Source organism: Liolophura sinensis, chromosome 8, assembly GCF_032854445.1.
Source record: "Liolophura sinensis isolate JHLJ2023 chromosome 8, CUHK_Ljap_v2, whole genome shotgun sequence".
Lineage (NCBI taxonomy): Eukaryota > Metazoa > Mollusca > Polyplacophora > Chitonida > Chitonidae > Liolophura > Liolophura sinensis.
Window position 1 is genome coordinate 8,214,316 of NC_088302.1, and position 20,147 is coordinate 8,234,462.

Below are 20,147 nucleotides of genomic sequence, written 5' to 3' on the forward strand. Positions count from 1 at the left end.
TGGAAGGTCATTTTAAATATATAAAATACCAGGCTGAGCATGCTTTTCATGTAATTTTTAGATTGGCTCAACATTTTTTGTTATACTTTTTTATTCTAACTTTTGTTTAAGTTTGATTTTTTGGTGTTTATCTATTTCTGGAGTCATTTTAAATGCAGTTTCATCTAACCTTTAAAAATTGAGATTAACAGTTGTATTATTTGTTTTACGCATTATTTTTTTTATCTTTTGAGTCTTTGGTGCGTCTTGTAAAAAGTATGTCCAGATGAATATTTCCCTCTGGGTGACTGTGTACTAAGGGAAATAACTGTGAAATTTTCGTTTGTTTCAGATTTACCAGTGTGCTCTCCCTTGCTCCATGCAGTGTTGAAGACTCTAGAACAATGGCAGGAAATGCTGAAGAGTAAACTGGACATGTTTAATGGTCCCCCTGATAATTATATACCTGATATGTACCTGGAAGGTTATGGCAATCAGCCATTTGCTAAATACAGAGCCCTTCTGGAGCCACATAACACACCCTTTGTGTAAGTTAGGAATCAGTCATTGGTAGACAAAGCAGTTTAGAAGTGATGAGTGCTAGCTTAGTTTGAATCCATTTCTCACTGGATCACCTGTAAGATTTTGTGAGGAGGTCTATCCTGTGTCAGGCAATATGAAACATGTAAAATGTACTGGTACATGCTGACCGTAACATAAATCACTATATTTACCTCATATGTCAGAAGAATTCCACATTTTCAGGAGGAGCTAACTGCTGGTGTTAAAGAACCAGGAGGCTTGTAGCAGTATAAATGGACAGCGTGATTTATATCGACCTCGTAAAACTCCTTCCCGTCGTTATCAAGACGGTCCAAAGCTGTGAACTTATTTGTTCTTTCCTTTATTAGGTCACAATTATCGATGTATGTATGCTCATAAAACATACATGAAGTAAACACGCATTGCAACGTCACAGAAGAAAAATGATTCTACTGTTATTTGGACAGTCTGTGTAGTTTGTTCTCAAGTCTCCCATTAGAAAGGTAACAATTCATATACATGTATGGCCCGATGTTAGAAACAGCAGTTTAATGGTTAAAATGCCCTTCCAGGCCGGACATGCACATGAACATTCTGTTTTGTTGGCCTCAGAAACCAGCATGCATCTTTACCCGTGCGGCGCCTCTGGCATCAGCTGATACGACAGGAGAGTTTACAGGACATCTTTATCAGATACATCTTCAAGAAAAAGAGAGCGCCGGAAGATTCACTGGTAAAATACATGTCTATTCTCATGACGGGTGTGAAATTCAGATGAAAGCAAAATTGGCACAAACAAGATTTGATCTGTTGTTGGAAAAAAAAAACAAATTTAATCCAGATTGATAATACATGTATGATTACATAATTCAATTTCTTTTAAGCAGTTTATTACTTGTAAATTTTTTGGACCCGTTCCTAACCGTTTCACTATAATGTACTTTTGGAAATATTAAAATTGAACTTATCTGTTTTTCATTGTATAGAATTGATAGATCCAGCCTTTCCAAAGGTGTATTGCCAGTTGAACATGAATTACAAGATTTACTCACATCATTTGTGTTTTTTGGTGACGCTTGGTTAACATCGTGAAGATTCACGGGAATCACCAAGTAGATGTATACTCACGAATGCACAAATTAATCTTATATTGTTTTGTCTCTGCGTTAAATAACATGTTAACTGAAGATAAAATTGCTCCGTGCATTTTCATTTTTGTTGAGTGTAGAAATGTGTGGTTTAAGGTTTATATTGAGTTCTTAAAATAAGCGTGGTAAACAAGTAGCCCTTGGCTGTGTTTTTTTGGCTTATGACATGAAAACATCAATAGGACAAAGTCGTTAACTTTCCCTTGAACCTGTTGTATGACATCAGGATGCTGTGAGGGATGGAGACTCGGACACATCTGAACCTCCCAAAGAGCAAGACCCTGTCAAAATCATCCACAAAGAACAAGACATCATTAGTGCCTTTACAATAAACCAGGTGAGAAATTGACACCTAGCATTATTACCCTATTTCTTTTAATTCTTGGGCTCATTTTAGCCAGTATGTATGTAATTGTAGCAGCAATATCGAGTTTCTTTTTTCTCACATGATTAGACCACCTAATGAACAACATACTCATATCTGGTAAAGAAATGTAATGTTCCACTTTGAACACTACTAATATCTGTCCCAAAATTAGGATAATTAGGGTACAATAAAGTTAAACCCTTTTGTAAAAAAGTTGGTATACTGTTGTACAATTGTATGCTTCAAGAACTTTTCAAGTGTTATGTTTTCATAAATGTGAAAACAAAAAAGTTTAAGAGTGGATCGTGTAACATCTCAAAAAACCTAACATTTTCAGTATGGTTGATTTAGCCAGTGACTAAGCTGATACAATGATGATAGGGTTCTGACATTGATGTCGAGATAGTTGTCTTTTTGTACCTGGCGCCTGCTGACGTTTTCTTATATAGCTAAAGTACACCATATTGAAAGTCAGACATCAAGGCTATTGAAGTGGATGTTTTCCTGTTATTAAACCAGGTTTAGTTTTGTGACTTTTTTGGGAAGACAGCAAATTTGCTTATGAAATGTGTCGACGGAATTCCTCAACCTTTTCGCATATTGAAGAGGAACTTTCAGTGTAATTTATGCAAATTTTTTTGTTGATTTTGGAGACAAAACTACATTAGTTGGATCAGTCTACACAGAGTAGTGACTTCAGAAAATACTTAAACAAACATCTTGCAGTTCAAAAATTACGGTAGGACAGTTTTGAGAAAAGCTGATGTACTTCTTTCTCATGTAAAGCAAGTTACAGGACAGCAGACACACCAACGGATGTAGTCAGTACATGTAAGCTATCCTGATTTAGGTATTTGTTTAATTTTTAGTAATTTAAATGTGCTAGAGATAAACTACCAACCTTTTATAGACCAACTTTGTACACATGCACTGTTGTACACTATTGTGTGTGGGTGGAAGAGGTTTGTCTCTGGGCTTAGCCGGTTTCCTCTCACCATAAGGCTGGTGGACGTAGTATAAGTGAAATATTCTTGAGTATGGCATATAAAACCAATCAAATAAATAAGTAAATCATAGGTAGCTTCTTCTGCTCTCATTGTTTGCAGTGCCTTTGTGACAATCAGCATTCAACAGTCTTTGTGGGATCTTTTCCTCAGTCATTATAGATTTGTTTATCTTTTATCAATATCACAAGCAAATGTGTACATTACATATGGGGAAGTTTGTTATTAACTTGTCTTATCAAATGATCAAATGATCACCTTTGTATAAGTGTATGACATCAAACAGCATCAAATAGATGAGTAGAAACATTAGGCTGTAAAGAGAGTCATTGAAGATGATGGATACTTTTTTGAAGTGTTTATAATCAAACCTGAACGCTATTTTCTAAATTGTAGAAAAAAAACTACACATGTAGTTTTATAAGTTCAGCCCTTGTAACATTTATGTCCATTTCAAGTACAATATATATATGTATATATATTGAAAGGCTTTGTACTTGTATACAGTTCATTGCAAGTGGTTTCCTGGCCTATTTTTTTGACTGATTTTCTTGTTGTTTACAGGCTAATCCAAACTGTATATCCCTGTCCACTCAAAAAGAGCTGGTAGAGTTGGACATCTCCTCAATACTGGATCCTCCTGCATGGCTGGATGATGATACAGAGTATGACATCGAACTCATGAGAAAGTAAGTCTCAGCATTATGACAAACGCATCACACCTGTATTTAGGCAGTATAATTATGTCATATCCAGTAGATGATGATACAGAGTGTGACAATGAGCTCATGAGAAAGTAAGTCTCAGCATTATGACAAACATGTCACACCTGTAATTTAGGCAGTAAAATTATGTCATATCCAGTAGATGATGATACAGAGTATGACAATGAACTCATGAGAAAGTAAGTCTCAGCATTATGACAAACATGTCACACCTGTAATTTAGGCAGTAAAATTATGTTATACTCAGTAGCACAGGCTGCTAGAGTGTAGGTAGATTATTAATAATAATTTCTCAGAAATCCTTATCTACCCTCTCTCTGTTGTTACCCATAGAGAACCTACATATTTGTTGACCAGTCATGATTTATTACATGTACATGTACTTAGCTTACAACAGGCTGTATGAATGAATGTCTGATGAAGGCTTAATGGGCTAGAGTGACAATATTTTAGCCACATTATGGTGAGGATGAGTAATTGTTTTCCATGTAATAATCCTTCTTCTGAATGTTGTAGGCAGAGTATCGGGGATGAGACGAGCGACTTCCTGGTGATCCAGGTACCCCAGGATCGTAAACAGTCCCTCACCCCCCAATCCCAGTTTGGCTCCCAGATGTCCATCTCCAGTGTGCCCCAGAGCGGCCTGCAGTACTCCCAATCTGGCCGGGGAGCTAGTGTGGTATGTACCTGAGCAGTTAACATGTAACATGCACTCACAAATATAAACTGACATGCACTCAGAAGTAACAAACAGGCATTCACAAATAACAAGTTTATTTATAATAACAAGTTCGCACTCACAAATAACAAATTTGCAATAATAAAAAATTATGATAACACAGAACTACAACGTTCACAACATTGATTAAATGTATAAATTATTTGACTTATGAAACTGTTGTAACATAAGTCATGACTATTTCATGACTTTTTATGCCAGGTTGGTCATTTGCATAATTCGCGTGTTGACTTTGGGCGGCGTTTTGTCTCACAAGATACTTCAGTGACAAGAAGATGGTGATGTTTGGGGTACTCTTGCCCAGTCTATTGTGTTCTTTGTTTTCACCAATCAGATCAATGTTAAGTCAGTCACCATTTCGCCATCTATCATTTCATGATGCATCGTAACAGAATGGATGTTTTGCTTTAACATGACATTTTGTCAAACTGTTAGCAAGTAAAAATCTATTAATGCTGTAGGCTGGATTTTGTTGGTGTCTTACCAGAGAGCTTAAGCATTGAAACACCATGTAGCTAAGTTAGCTGCACTAAATGTGATCTTGTCACAGACTTAAAAGTCCAAAATTGCGATTGCATTGCAAAATCTTGTCTGTGCCTTCTTTTGATGTGTGGCTTTGAAAGTGAGATGCACTCATTGTAATATTTGCCTAAAATGCCAAATGTGAATGTATGCCTGTCTGACCTTTTGGCTGTGTTGTTACATGTATCTCCCTTTCAACTTTCTCTGTGTTTTTGAATTTGCCCTTTGTAGTGTTTTTTTATCTCTTTATTTTTTTAATGCTTTAACTTTCAAACTTTTTTCATAAATCTACATTTAACAGTATTCATGGGATTTTTGTGGAGCAAGGCCAAGCATTTATCTGAATTACCCTAATTGTCAGCAAATTCGACCAATAAGGCATTACTTTGGATGCAATTTGAAAACATAATTCATAAAATTTTGAACACTATTCAATTGTATTGTTTAGTTTGGGAAAATATAAACTGTCCAGATCAAATAAGATTCCTCTAATATACCAAAACATGCATGGTGATGGTCGAATTTGGTGAAGGTTTAGGTAGCCAACTTATTCCCTCAAGAAGAGGTAGAATACATACATGTAAAGAGCAAAGGGTAAAGGCATCCGCACAGTTGGTGAATCATGGGTACACGTCCAGCGTACTTACAAATCACATAGATAATAGGTTTTTCTTGTACATATACATCTGGGATTATTTGTTCAAATGTGTGAAGCCCTAGTACTTGGCTGCTCTTAAATACTGGGTTTCCAATGGTCTTTTAAATACATGAAAGTACTTGAATTTTGTTGAAATTTTTTTTCAGTACCTTTCTGGAAGTCTGGAAGACGAGTTTAATTTGAATGCATTTGATTTTTCCATGTTAAATATACAATGTTTGAAAGGATGCAAGATATTTAAGGTTACTTAAAATCCCCTGAAAACACTTTCCTAAGGAGGTGGAACCCTGTCCAAATTGTGGTCTGGCCTGGCCTAAAGTTAATAGCTGAGTTGAACACATTATACACATTTTAATAACTCTCCTCTCTTTGCTGAATCTGTAATTACACGTTGTACTAACATACATAATTTACATAATTTGCGTAATATCAGTTTTGTTAGTTAGGCCTAATCCTCTGTGAATAATATGCTGTCTTCATCAAACATCTTTGCTTATCACATTTTGCAGGCTGAAAATAAAAAAGATAGTAAATCTAATTGGAAGGCAAGTTTCATAGTTTTTTTATCAATACCTCAGACCTATTAGCTGTACCATTGGATACTCATTTCATTGACACTGAAGTGCTTTCATTATCTGGTATTAGAAATGCCTCTTTTTTTTCCTGCATTGTCTGTATTTTATAATGTCTGCGTATTATTGATTGTTTAGAAACGCTATCTACAGGCATAAGCACAAGTAATAGGAGAAGTATCTTTAAAGCGTTATTGTTGGAGGTGAAACCTGCAGGTCACAGCATTTGTAAGCTCTACTGAAGTCAAAGCCCTCTGCTTTTTACAAATATTCCTTAATTGCTGAATACTGTTCATTTTCCACAGTTGCTATGTTCTTTTCTATCTTTGTGTTCCTTAACTCTTTTATGATATCTTCTTAAAAATCAAGAAGCGTAAATTGGTTTTTCTTTGATCCAACTTCCCAGTGCTTGACATCTAAGAGGGTGCAATTCAATTCACAGTTTGACAGGAATATGAAATATAGAAGCAAGAAATTAGAAAAAGTCATTAGAAAAAAAAATAATATTGTTACTTTGAATTGGTGAAGTGTCAGAAAGGCTATAAGCTGAGGCAAAGACAGGCACTGTCTATACATCTGATAAGTTCATAGCAGATGCATATATCCATGCACATGTACATTGAAGTCTTGTTGTTGATGGCTATTTCTGCTTTATGAACCATATCCCTGCTTATCATGTACCATCTCCCACCTCAGTGTTCGGTTGTAATCCTAGCCTGCACACCTCATGTTGCAGATAGAGTAATACCTTGATTTACAATTGAAGTAATTAAGTACCAGTTTAACAAACTTACAGTTATTGTTCCCAATATGCAGGTCATGAATGGGACCTACTAAGTGTTAATAATCATCATTCAAATATTTACATCAAAAGTTACTGTAAAGCTCTTGTTATTCACTGGAATCTTGTCACAGATTTTCTCCAAAAATAGGTTCGCGGGAATTAATATTCGTGTATTTAAGAGAATACTGAAAAACAAATCTTAAAATCTGTTACCCTGGCAAAGATTTCACTTCATTATTACTACTACCTGTAGTATATGATTCAGTATTGGACATTTTTTTCGCTGGAATTATTTTTCATGGTAAATTAATGACTGCAGAATCCACGAAAATTACTTCCACGTGAAAAATTAAGTACTTCACAGTATTGTTACTCATTTTGAAAACAATTTCTGGTCAGGATTGAATTACTAGTATTAGTGTGTTTGTCATTTTCTGCCGTATCCACAGAGTACTGTTGGTTACTTACGACTGTGTGTACTGTTATAAATAATTTATAATGCCTTAATATAATGTTTTTTACCTGTAGATTATTTATGGTGTGGAACAAAACTGAGAAGCAGTTTGATTTGATTTGTGGTCTCTATGAATTTAAGCGTGGTTGTGGGAAGGTCTGTCAGCAACCAGCAGATGGTTGGGGTTTTGCCAGATGTCGTGTAGTCGTGTATAAAGTGAAATGTTTTTGAGTGTGGCATAAAGCAACAATGAAATAAATAAATAAATACAAGCTCTCTGCTTGTTCGTTAGTGTCTCTACATTGCATGTGTGTGTTTCGGCATGCTTCAGCTTGTAAGCTAGGATCCCATCTTCTCTGGAAAACTGTTCTCTTTGAACCCTGGAAATTTCCCATATCATCCAATTTACTTGCACACAATTAATCAAATTGTTGAAGTGGCATGGTAATAGTGTACAGTTAAATACAGTAAACTTCAAGGCAATTGTTGCCCTTTAATTCTACAAGCAGTTAATGTGCCAATGTCATAATGCCAATGAAGTAAATCATTGAAAATACTGTAAGGATTTAATGTTTATCGGATGAATGAAGCCTGAAAGGATGTTGGTAAAGTGTGATACTAGTTGTACATGCATATGCATTAGGGCATTTTTTCTTGAGTACGACGTAAAACACCAATCAAGCAATCAATCGAGTCCAAGCAGGATTGACTATATTGTTTGTCTTGCAGTACATCAGTACTAATGAATGTAGTTGTGTTTGTGAATCAAATATTTTTTTTGCAGGGAAGACTTTGTCAGGCGCATGCATAGATATAAAGATAATCATTAAACTGGCCTCCAAAGTTACAAGTAGTTTGTGTTTATAGACCAAGCTCATTTGAGTCAATGATTAAAGTTACAAGTAGTGCGTGTTTATAGACCAAGCTCATTTGAGTGAATGATTAAAGTTACAAGTATTTGGTGTTTATAGACCAAGCTCATTTGAGTCAATGATTAAAGTTACAAGTAGTTGGTGTTTATAGACCAAGCTCATTTGAGTCAGTGATTAAAGTTATGAGTAGTTTGTGTTTATAGACCAAGCTCATTTGAGTCAGTGATTAAAGTTACAAGTAGTTGGTGTTTATAGACCAAGCTCATTTGAGTCAGTGATTAAAGTTACAAGTAGTTGGTGTTTATAGACCAAGCTCATTTGAGTCAATGATTAAAGTTACAAGTAGTTGGTGTTTATAGACCAAGCTCATTTGAGTCAGTGATTAAAGTTACAAGTAGTTGGTGTTTATAGACCAAGTTCATTTGAGTCAGTGATTAAAGCTACAAGTAGTTTGTGTTAGGCCAAGTTATTTAAGGTTCCGCTACCTGATTCTGTACTTTGTCAAGCTTACTGGACCTTGATAAGAGCTTTATCTTGTTGGTATTAATGGACTAGTTGACATGGATTATGGGATTTTGAGACCAATCTACATCCTGGTGTCCAATCCCACCATTGCCCAGAGAATATTTCACCTGCATAATTGACCATTGTCCAGCTCACTTGAGGTCCCTCATGGTTTAAGGTTTGATACCAGCTCTATTTTATGGCGCTATCTTTATCCTTCAGAAGTGTCAAGGACTTTTTATTGTTGGTGTGAGCATTGTTAAGACATGTAATTGTTATGCTGTAGATTTGGTCAATCTGCCATACATTCAGCCTGATTCAACATATGGTACTGAAGTGCCCTATCTCCAATAGAAAGATATAATCACTGGTTGATATGGAAATGAAAAAGTAATTTTGCATTGTACCAAATGAAGAGTCAACATTTCAGCTGAACATCCTTTCTTTAAACCTACATGTATACTGATGGTTAAAAGAATGAAATACAAATATTCTGACTGTTTGGATAAGGTTATGAGGAGTACGCTATCTTTGCTTTCATAAATTTCTCTGTCTTTTGCCTTAGGAGGAACTTCAAGTTGTCCTCAACGGAAGAAAAAAACATTGGTTGATTTTTTTGTAGAAAAGGTTGAGTGTAAAGCATTCTTATGGTAAAGGAGGTGCTGTTTTTTTGTTGTACTAGGTAACTGAGAACATGCATCAGTAAAAAATGGTGGTATACACTTTAGGCTATTTATCTTCTTGGCTTTTATTTTTGTGTTTTTCTAACACCAGACTCTGACTGGCAATTCTCTAGTTTTTTTTTCTAATAATGGTTGATTCATAAGTCCTCCATGGCTTAGTTGGTTAGCAGATTGGCGCGGCATAATGACCCAGGAGCCTCTCACCACTGCGGTCGCTGTAAGTTCAAGTCCAGCACATGCTGGCTTCATCTCCGGCCTAATAACCGATAACGGTTGGGCAAGGAATTAGTTCATTGTCTTTTTGAGTTTGCCTGTGTGGACAAATGCCCAGAATAGTGGCCAGATTACAGTTATTTGTGCTTTAGCGAGTATTACTGTACTTTTCCTTAATGCATGTATATTTGTGGAAGAGAAGAGTTTAAAACTGGCTGTTTGTACGTTTGGGTCTGTATTTTTCCTCCATTTGACTGTATACACCATCATGGGTACGGTAATGTGATTATATTAATCAAGCTGTCTTACCTTCATGGTAAAAAAAATATGGCATTTGTCAAGGGAATATGCAGCCATGATATTAGGGTTTGAATGAATTGAATAGTTTGTGTACCTGCAAATATCACAAAATGATGACAAGTTTGTTATTTGGATCCCAAAGTGTCTTCCAAACATTTTACAAGGGTTTAGCAAATGCCCTGGATTGATTAAGCTACTGTGAAATACCAAGGAAATATACTTCTTAGATGGTTTAGGACCTAATGATATGCCACTTCAGTGGTTTAATACATGGTGATACAAATGTATGTTGGCTTTAATAGTGATATGACCTTTAGTGATATTAAAATGTATGTCACTTTTGGGGGATATGGCAATTTGGTGATGTGCTCTGAAAGAGGTCTCTTTTTGGCTGTTGTAATATCTCTATGATCTAAACGTATTTATGTGTCCTGTTTTTATATTGTACTCTAGTACAAAGCTTTGATCATGCTGGGTGCAAAGCTTAACTCACCTTGGGTGAAAGTCTTTGCTCACCTGGGGTAGAAAGCCTACCTCATCTCAGGTTTTAAACTTGGGTATAATGCTGTGCTTGTCTTGGGTACTAAAACTTTGCTCATCTTTGGGACAAATTTTGCTCATGTTGGGTACAAAACTTTCCTCATCTCGACTACTGAAACTTCGATCATCTTGGGTACGAAGCTTTTCTCATCTGGAGTACGAAAACTTTAATCATCTTGGGTACATTATTTTAAGTCGTGCTCTTCTTTGGTACTAAAACGTTGCTCATCTTGGGTACAAAGCATTCCTCACCTTGGGTACTAAAACTTTGCTCATCTTGGGTACCAAAACATTCCTCATCTTGGGCACCAATCTTTACTCATCTTGGGCACTAAAGCTCTCCTCATCTTGGGTACAAAATATTCCTCAGCTTGGGTACTAAAACTTTTCTCATCTTGGGTACCAAGCTTTACTCATCTTGGGCACTAAAACTTTGCTCATCTTGGGTACAAAGCTGTGCACTTCCTGGGTACAAATCTTTGGTCTTCTTGGGTACAAAGCCTGTGCTAATTTTAGGTTCTAAGTGTTACTTATCTTTGGTATAAACTTTGCTCACCTGGAGTACAAAACCAGGGTCTACATGGATATACAAAGCTGCATGTGTGGTGTATATGGGAAGTAATCTATGTGGGTGCCAGTCTAGCTTGGTGAGTGGTGACTTTTGGGTGCATTTGCTTGACTATTCTGTTTTTCTCCCCCTATGCTGCGGATCTCTGTCAGGTGAAGGGCATCAGTAGACCAGGTGTGTCAAACCCTCCATTAACTAGCTACATCCTAGATAGGAGCTCACGCCTGATCCGACTGGTAAGTCAGTGCGTGCCCGATCTGCCACGGGGGCTGCTCGCTTTGTATTGTGTCGTCCCAGGGCAAGTTTTTAGTTCAAATTTGGTGTTCCTGTTTCCTTGTTTTTGATCTTATTTATTTTTTGTTACTTTCTATTTCTTTGAGTGCGGCCGCATGTACTGTTACATATGTGTCATCAAGTGTGCATGTACTAGTAGGCATTAGTGTACATGTGTATATGTAGTTTATTTTTTGTATTCTTTTATTAGTTACATATACATGTAGTTCTGTTATCCTTTACTTGAACATACTGTAGCCTATAGTTAAATAGGCTTTGATCAGCCATTGTTTGTAGCTGAAGATCTTAGTTAATATATCTAACATTAATGTCATCATGTTTTACTCACTTTTCCATTCTGTTAAAGATATTCCACTTTCCACAGCTCATAAATCTAAATGTCACCTTGTTATTGAAATGTTCTTCCGTTGAGTTACGTGTATGCCACGGGGCAAATAATGAATGTAAAGACTTACTTTGTGAAGATTTTTTCATAATTTTTGATTTGATGGGAAGTTTTGGTCATCTTGGTATTTTCAGGCTGTGATTTTTTGACAGGAGCTGTAGCATATTTTTTTATGAGAGTAACATAATTATTTCACAGGAATTGGTGAAAGAGATAATTGAATCATGTGGAATTGCAGATTTGTATCATATGTGTTGTCCCCCTTTGTCACTCTAATAGATGATGTAAATTCACACAAAATATTAATAGTAAAAACCATATATTTAAAAACTAGTATCAATAAAATGTTAGAAGGATGATTATAAGTTTGGATAATTGGACAATAATTAATTCTTTTATGCCCTGTCTTGTATTAAAGCCTGGACATTATAATCACTCTTCATTAAAATATTGTTTATGTGTACACTATGTGATGTAGGAAATTAGGTACATTGAATTTTGGGTTTATCTTATCTCCTATATATCATGGTCACTGTTCCTTTATTTTCAGCTCAAGATCGCCTTTTTCTTCAAAGCTGTAATGTTTTTATGACATTATTAATAAAGTGTGTTTTGGTTATGGGGACTGTGTGGCTGGAAAGTTAACATAAAACCCTTTGGTATTTGGGCAGTGTGCTATTCAAAAGACGACCTTGTCTAGCAAAGTTAAAAGAAAAAAAACAGCAAAAACTTTTGGTACTTTCCTGGTGCTCTTAATCATTTTTTGCTGGAAGTTTCAAAACAAATGATATGTGTCCAACAAGCTATTTATTACTTTAACAAATTTGATAGGATGAATTTAATGAGGATACAAAAAACTTTTATAGCTTAAGAATTTCATAAAAAGATACTGTAATGATTGTTATTGACTAACAGTATGATGACAGGCCTATTTCAGAAGGTAACATCATAACAAGGTTTTACACATATATATTAGTGATCATGATCTTGTAATTTGATTACATGTGAAACACTGATCATCTTAAATAATAATAACCGTGTAAGTGAGCTTGGTGGATTTGTCCAGCTGCAATGCCGGTTCATGGCTGTACGGTGTCTGGTACATGTCCATATGTGTGTGTGAAATTTGTGGTGTTGGCAGAACTGTCTGTTACCCTAATTCCTCAACCTTTTCGCTTATGAAGGAGCAACTTTCAGCGCAATTTATTGTGGAGAAAAATCCACATTGGTTGTGTTCACCAATTTCAGGGCTTGACAAAAAGTACAATTTTATCAGTCTACACAGAATCATGCCCTCAAAATAAGCTTAAATAAACACAAACATGGACAAAGGTTGAAGAATTACAATTTGCTGTTTGTTCTTTGTAAAATTTGTGTGAAGCATTGTTGGGTTTTGTGTGAGGTAGTGTGTTTTTTGTGTGACTTGATGGCCTGGTGTTTTCACGTAAGATTTTGGCACATATACAGTTACATACGTGGATTTAGTATCTGTATAGTTATTTTATTGTTTATCAATCTTAGCATTCAGAGAGACATTCATACCTAGGTCTGATCATTCTTCTCTCATCCTCTCCATCTGGCATTTCTGATGTTCTCAATTATCACGTAATGTTTGTTAACATGTTTTTACCAGCTCGTGTATTATGTTGTTTTCTTTGCTTTCAGTCAGTAACTAACTGCTTTTGTTTAATTGCTAAGGTTTTTTTGAGACTCTCTTTCTCTGACGTTAAGTACATGTACATGCTGGGCTATCTGATCACATACAATTTCCAATTTATTTGTTCTGCTGTAATCATTCTGCTTTAAATATATATAGAGCTGAAATCTTCTTGATTTCTTTGTGCGTTAGATATAAAATCTTCTGGTGTACTTGTGCTGGCCTCAGTTTCTCCTGATTAGGTCTTGTCTTAATCTTAAATTGAACTTTTCTGTTTCTAAATTCAGATCTTGACACTGTCATTATAAGCTAGGGGATTTACCTGTATATCAAAGATTCATCTCAAACATAGATTACGTTTATACTTACAGAAAAGGAGGCCATTTAGTGTATATGAAGCTTTGCTTTGCTTTGTTCAGGTTCCATCATGATCTGTCTTGAGTGGTCCGCTATGCTGTATTTCCCCCACTACCTGGCATTAACCAGCCTGCTTTTCACTGCCATCACATGCCCTACACTTTCACAGTATACTGTAAAACATGAATGGAAAGGACCTATATGTACCAAGTTAAAAGATCTTCTAACTCAGCTAAAAAGTTTATTACAATCAGCTGTTGGGAACTATTTTTTTCTGTTTTTTTCTCTTTCTGGCGATGTCCTTGTATGTGACCCTATGATATTTAATGTTACAGATAATCAGACGTCCCGTGATAGGTGTTCGTCGAATCGCCTCGCATCCTCATTTACCACATTGTAAGTTTGTTAAAAGTACAGACATATTTTCTCGGCTATAAGCCTATATGGCCTCATATCTGTAATTGTACACAGTGGAGAAAGTGCTTCACTCTCATAGTTCACATTTAATGGAAGAAATACAGAGTTGCTATAAATATGAGACCTGACAATTACAAGTAAGCCATCATGCCCCTTTGTTGGGTCATTTGGCTATTAAAGCATTGCTCTTGGCACAAATGATCGGATTGTGAGTATTCTACAGAACAATACTCTGACTGGCTGAACTGCAACTTTAAGTCAGGCATTGTCAGGCACCTGTACATGGACCTGGTGAAGGCAGTATTATTAACTTTTGCTGTGATAAAAACTGTTATCATATAAAATGAAATATTCTTAATAATTAATAATATCTTAATAAAAAAACTTAAAGCCATCATTGACGGAGTTAATGGACGTTGTGGATTAGACTTTTATATTGTTTGAACATGGACAACAAGAGACTTACTTTGGCTATTTAGAAATGAATTAAAGTGCCAAGTATCTTCCAGAAGTGTGTGTGAAGTCCACGTTTGATATTCGAAAATCAAATTTCCAAGTGATGGGTTCTTCAGGAAAAAATCTTTTTCGGGATGCAGAAAAGTCCAGTCTAACAAAACAGAAATAATGGCAAAATGTCAAATTTCATTTGATTTTCTCTGATTTAGAACAGTGATAATGCAGCTGTTTAGGGGCCTCTGTACCCTAATGGTTAGTGTACAAGTGCGTGCAGCATCTCACTCAGAGGTTTCTGTTGTGATCTCACACTTGCCTTCCTCTCTGGCCGTACTTGAGAAGCTCTGCCTTGTGGGTCTCCCCATTGGCTCATTGTGGTTTCTTCCTACCGTAATGCTGGCTGAATAAGTGAAATCTTCAGGTATGCCGTAAAACACCAGTCAGATTAATAAATAAATAAATATTAAAATTATACAATAGTTTAGTACATATGGTAATTTGTTTGTGCTCAGACCTGACAGGCAGTGCTGATGGCAGCGTAAGGATGTGGGAGTGGGGACATGGTCAGTCACTGACCACCCTCAGGCAGCCTGGATCCTTCCCCAAGGTGACCAAAGTCCTCTACAACACCCAGGGCAACAAGGTAGGACCAGTACCTCCATTTACCCGCATGTGTCTTTAGGTATCACCATTGCCAAAGTGTCCTTGACACATTTGTTTCTGGGAAATGGATCTGATGATTGGCCACGAGTCTAGGTTAAAGAACCTAATTGGTAGAATACAAAACAAGACAGAGACTGTTGAATTCTGTTCATTGTTGGTCATCCGATAGTCTCATCCTGTTAATTTGTTTAGCTCTTTGGTGATTGATAAAACGAGTCAGCTGTCATTATTAGTTAAAGCACATTTTTGAGGGAGCCAATAATGAATGTAGTATACATGTATACCCAAAGCTGTTACATTCTAGTCAACCAGCTTGTTTTCCTGATATTGTGGTAATGTGTGTGTTGCTGAATGAATGTCTTAGTACTGTGCTTCACCTAAAGCTTGGTATGTAAAAATGCAATTTTTAGAAGCACAAAAAGCTGTAAAATGATGCTTTTGATGCCAGTACTTAATTTCTTCTGATAAGAAAATGAGTCAAACTCCTTAAGTATCCTTAAAAGTGAATGAATCAGTCAGAGTCAAACAAAATGTGTCACCTGGAAAATGCAAAACTTTTAGGTGAAATTCGTTACTATATGTTTATCATAGAATTGAAGTTGGGGATGTGCATCACATTTGAGCTCAGTTTGGCTGTCAGTAAATGCATATGTCCATTACCATTATTCAATTTATGATTCCTGAACAGCATGAGATGGTAAAGTGTTTCTTTTTGTTTTTCTGTTTTTTTTATTTTTTGTAAATACTCTGCTCTGTTTCAGTGTTGTGTGAGTGACGCAGAAGGTTCTGTGTGTCTCTGGCAGGTTGGACCAGGCAGCAACTTCAACAAACCAATTATGGTAATATCCCTCCCTCAAGAAATCCCCCTCTACTTTACTCGTCAGTTCAGTAATTGGTCATTTGTCTTATAGTGCGCTCGGGACGAATACATAAGGCTTAAAATTGAATATATCGAACATTTACATTAAATGATTTCTGGAGACATTAAGTTGTCATTCCTAATATTAATAAAAGCTCATTGAAGCCTTCTCTATTAGGGTATGGAGGAGGTTACAAGTAATGTGTAATTGCTGGAAAGCATTCAGCGTAACAATTCGATTACGTCAGACTTGCTCTGCAGAGAATTGCAGTCTGTAAGAAGTAGGCAAAATGGTGCCCTGTAGGACTGTGTCAGTATTGATTGCTGGGATATCTGACTCCCCCGTGTCACATATATTCTGTGTTCAGTTGACAGGTGAAATGGAAACAAGCGCCAACGTTAATTTGTTCATGTAGTACTACACAGAATATATTAGAAACATTTGATTTAGTTTTGTTTCGTATGTCTTGCTTTTAAGCCATTGTAAATACATGTAGGCCTACACGAATTTCAGTCACTGATGTTGATAAATGTGTTCCAATGATTGTTGACATAAACCAAACAGATTGAATTCGTTTTGACCTTTCCATAAAAGGGACTTACAATACTGTGCTTTAGAGGTATTTGCCATTCAGTCAAAGACTAGGACTTTGTTAACGACATCTGTTGATGACCACTTGTTTTCCACCATTATGGTGTGCATACATGTATCTGCATGTCACATGGAAAAGATTGTCAGTAAATTGCCAAAAGTTGGTGGTTTACCACAAGCGTTGGGATTTCCTCCACCTATGATATTGACTGTCATCATACAAGTGAAGAAGTCATGATGCATTAAACAAAAATAAAATAAGAAAATAAATAGTTAAATACTCTCTTGTAGCTCATTTAAGAAAGCTTGCCATACTTATTTACACATTTTTATTCTGTTCATCTGCATGTACCAGATATTCTCAGGAGTTACCTTGCTCAAGTCCGATAGGGGCAGTTTGTTCTTCATTTACTTATATATCTGTAGGTATATTAATACACATGTTGTTTGACAACATGGAAAATGAAAATGCAGTTTGGACATCAGATTACAACGAGTGAAAAAACATACAAAATTGTACTTTACATTATGTTTTTCACCTTCTTTACAATGTAAAACTGATAGTTTATTGGATGAAGTTAACTTTGTGTGGTTTCAGAGTTTGCCATGTCACAACAAGACGACGAGTGACTTTGCCTTCGTTGGTTCCTCCAGCATGTTGGTGACGGCAGGTCATTCCTCAGAGAGTAAGAACGTCTGTCTGTGGGACACTCTACTCCCGCCCAGGAGCTGTTTGGTTCATGGTTAGTACATGTTCATCGCTGTGCGACCATATTCACATGTATCCAGTCAGTGATATTAATCAATAATATTCTTACTATCACAGTAATAATGAGATTAATAATGGCTGGTGATGACTCTTTTGGATATATATTGATATCATTCATTCACCTACATTTCGCTCCTTCCCAACATCATTGAAAATTGTTGACAGCTTCTCTTGGCATGGATCTGTCTTAATTTCGTACTTTATATACTTCCTTGGTTTCTTGGTGGTTTGTATTGAAAGTTGTTTTGGAATTGGCAAATATTGACCTGAAATGTACTTTTTGGTTGACGGTTGGTATGCATATGCATATTTCACACCTGCATGTGCATTTATAAGTGATACATCAGTTTTATAGTAGTATGTAGCTTTTCCTGGACCTTTTGGTTAAAGTGTACATGAAGTCTGCCGCTACATATACATAGAAAGAATGACATAGGAATCAGTTATCGCAGAAAAATATGTGAAAAATTCTATGAAGTTTTGAAAGCCGAGAAGACGAAGCTCCGCATTGGGGGCATATAGCCATGTTGTAGAAGCCCTTATTAGCTCTCGATTGTCAGTGTGGTTTGTTATAGTGGATAGACAGATATCGATGCAAAAAATTGGATTTTGCTGTCAGTTTAAGTATTAAGCTGTTGCATTTTAGACCACACATTTATGAGCAGGGAACCGAGAACGGCTGCCCGTGTCACAATGTGTACATGTTGGACAGGATATTGCAGAAACTTGTCAGGTTAAGCTGGCAAGAAAACCCCCTCGGGAGAGTCATTGCTTGAAGAAAATATTGTGGCGTTGCATTATTTTTCCCTGGCAAAGTCAGATTTATTATGAAAATATCTTCCCAAAATCTGAATGAAAGAGTCTGTCATCAATCAGAATGGCCTGCTATGTTCGGTAAATGCTCTGAAGCTGGTACAGCCAGCTAGGCCAAATGCTTATGCTATACACGACGAGGACGAGCATGACTGCCAAAACAGGACGCTTGTGTCCACGAGCATTGCCCTGACCGAGCGCCAAACTAATAGGAATTTCAGGCCTTTGAACACGGAACAGAGCTGATACTCTCTGGTTGGGTAGATGGTGTTTTTCTTATTATTTCTTATTTTCTTATTGTCACATTGTTTAATACCGATGGCACAGGAGAGCTTTTAGGTTTTGTGACATCACTCTAGATAACTTAACATGGCAAAATGAGTGGATACATAGGGAAGATTGTTTGCTATTTATTTTGTGGATAATCTGTTTAGAATTTTAAGAATATGTTTAGAACATTTCTGGAATACTACTTTATTATTTATTTAGCTTTAGTGGCTGACTTGTTCACTTTAAAAGACTGCACAACATGTGTTTAAAAATCTTTTTGTAATGCTTTTGAGGTTTTTGTGTATGTTTTGTGTTTTCAGCGTTCACATGTCATGAGCATGGCAGTCCGGCTTTGTTGTATGCTCCTCAGCACCAGGTGGTCATCAGTGGAGGGAGGAAGGGAGAAATCTGTATCCTTTTGTGACAGTCCAGCATTAAAACACATTAACTGTACATTATCATGTTTGCTATTTGAAGGGAAACTACCTGAAGTGTTGAAGACTTCTCATTTCACCACCTCTGCATGTATCATTATCCAAAACAAACATCACTCTATTCTAGGTTGAGTGTGAAATACAGTCTTTCATGGCATTTTCTTTTCTAAACCTTTCACATACACAGGTAGAGATATGCAAATTTATTATTTTTTTTCGTGGTGTTTTCACATGAGCAAAAAAGAAAAAGTTATCACACACAAACTCTGATGCCTCTTTGTTTCTATTTATTAGATACATATGTTTGTTTTTGAACAGTATGATTTAGAGTGTGGTAAAATACACAGTACATACCAAAAATTAACTTGTGAACATACCCTAAACAAAGCTGAGATTAAGATCCGCCCACACGTATGTTAATCTCAGGTCATTGCAAGTTGACATCTTAGTGGAGGACTCCGCCATTTTCAGTTTGGTACATGTCCCTTTGTTTGTAGCAGATTAAAGTCTCAAAATGAGATTGTCTTTGGGATCCCTCACGGCCTCATTGGTCTAGCTTCCTTAACGGGATTTAGGTATTTTTGACATCAGACAGCGACAGATGCGACACACATTCCAGGCTCATGAGGGACCAATAAAATGCCTGGCTTTAGACCCAGAGGAAGAGTACTTTATCACTGGATCTGCAGAGGGAGATATTAAGGTGAGTCCTTATCGACACTTTTTTCTGTAAACAAATTACTGGCTGTGTGCTTCATTGCTTTTTGCAAGATTTTCAGTGGGCATAGACGTCATTTAGGGTGGACATACATTCAATTCAAGTGTTTCTTTCGGCATACTTTTACATTGTTTGAAAAAAAAAAATTAAAATATGAGGATTTTAGCCCAACCAGGAATAAGTAATTAAAAAGAAAAGAAAAGACAAAAAAAAGAAGAGTAAATATTAAAAATGATATACAAGCCCTGACCGCTTACCCTGTGGCTGTATAGCATGAACTTTTGAAGGTTC

At 36.3% G+C, this 20,147-nt stretch overlaps 1 protein-coding gene across 3 annotated transcripts in view; it reads left to right on the forward strand.

The window, feature by feature from the left end:
• LOC135472981 (dmX-like protein 2) overlaps positions 1–20,147 on the forward strand; it is a 68,598-nt gene that overhangs the window by 44,619 nt on the left and 3,832 nt on the right. The window contains exons 34-45 of one of the 3 annotated variants that reach the window (XM_064752735.1): positions 332–527; positions 1,135–1,255; positions 1,897–2,007; positions 3,606–3,730; positions 4,283–4,445; positions 11,328–11,411; positions 14,204–14,264; positions 15,251–15,381; positions 16,163–16,240; positions 17,451–17,595; positions 19,025–19,114; positions 19,714–19,841. In XM_064752735.1, the coding sequence (XP_064608805.1) occupies positions 332–527; positions 1,135–1,255; positions 1,897–2,007; positions 3,606–3,730; positions 4,283–4,445; positions 11,328–11,411; positions 14,204–14,264; positions 15,251–15,381; positions 16,163–16,240; positions 17,451–17,595; positions 19,025–19,114; positions 19,714–19,841 (1,433 nt within the window). The other 2 variants (XM_064752736.1, XM_064752737.1) reach the window with 2 other exon arrangements.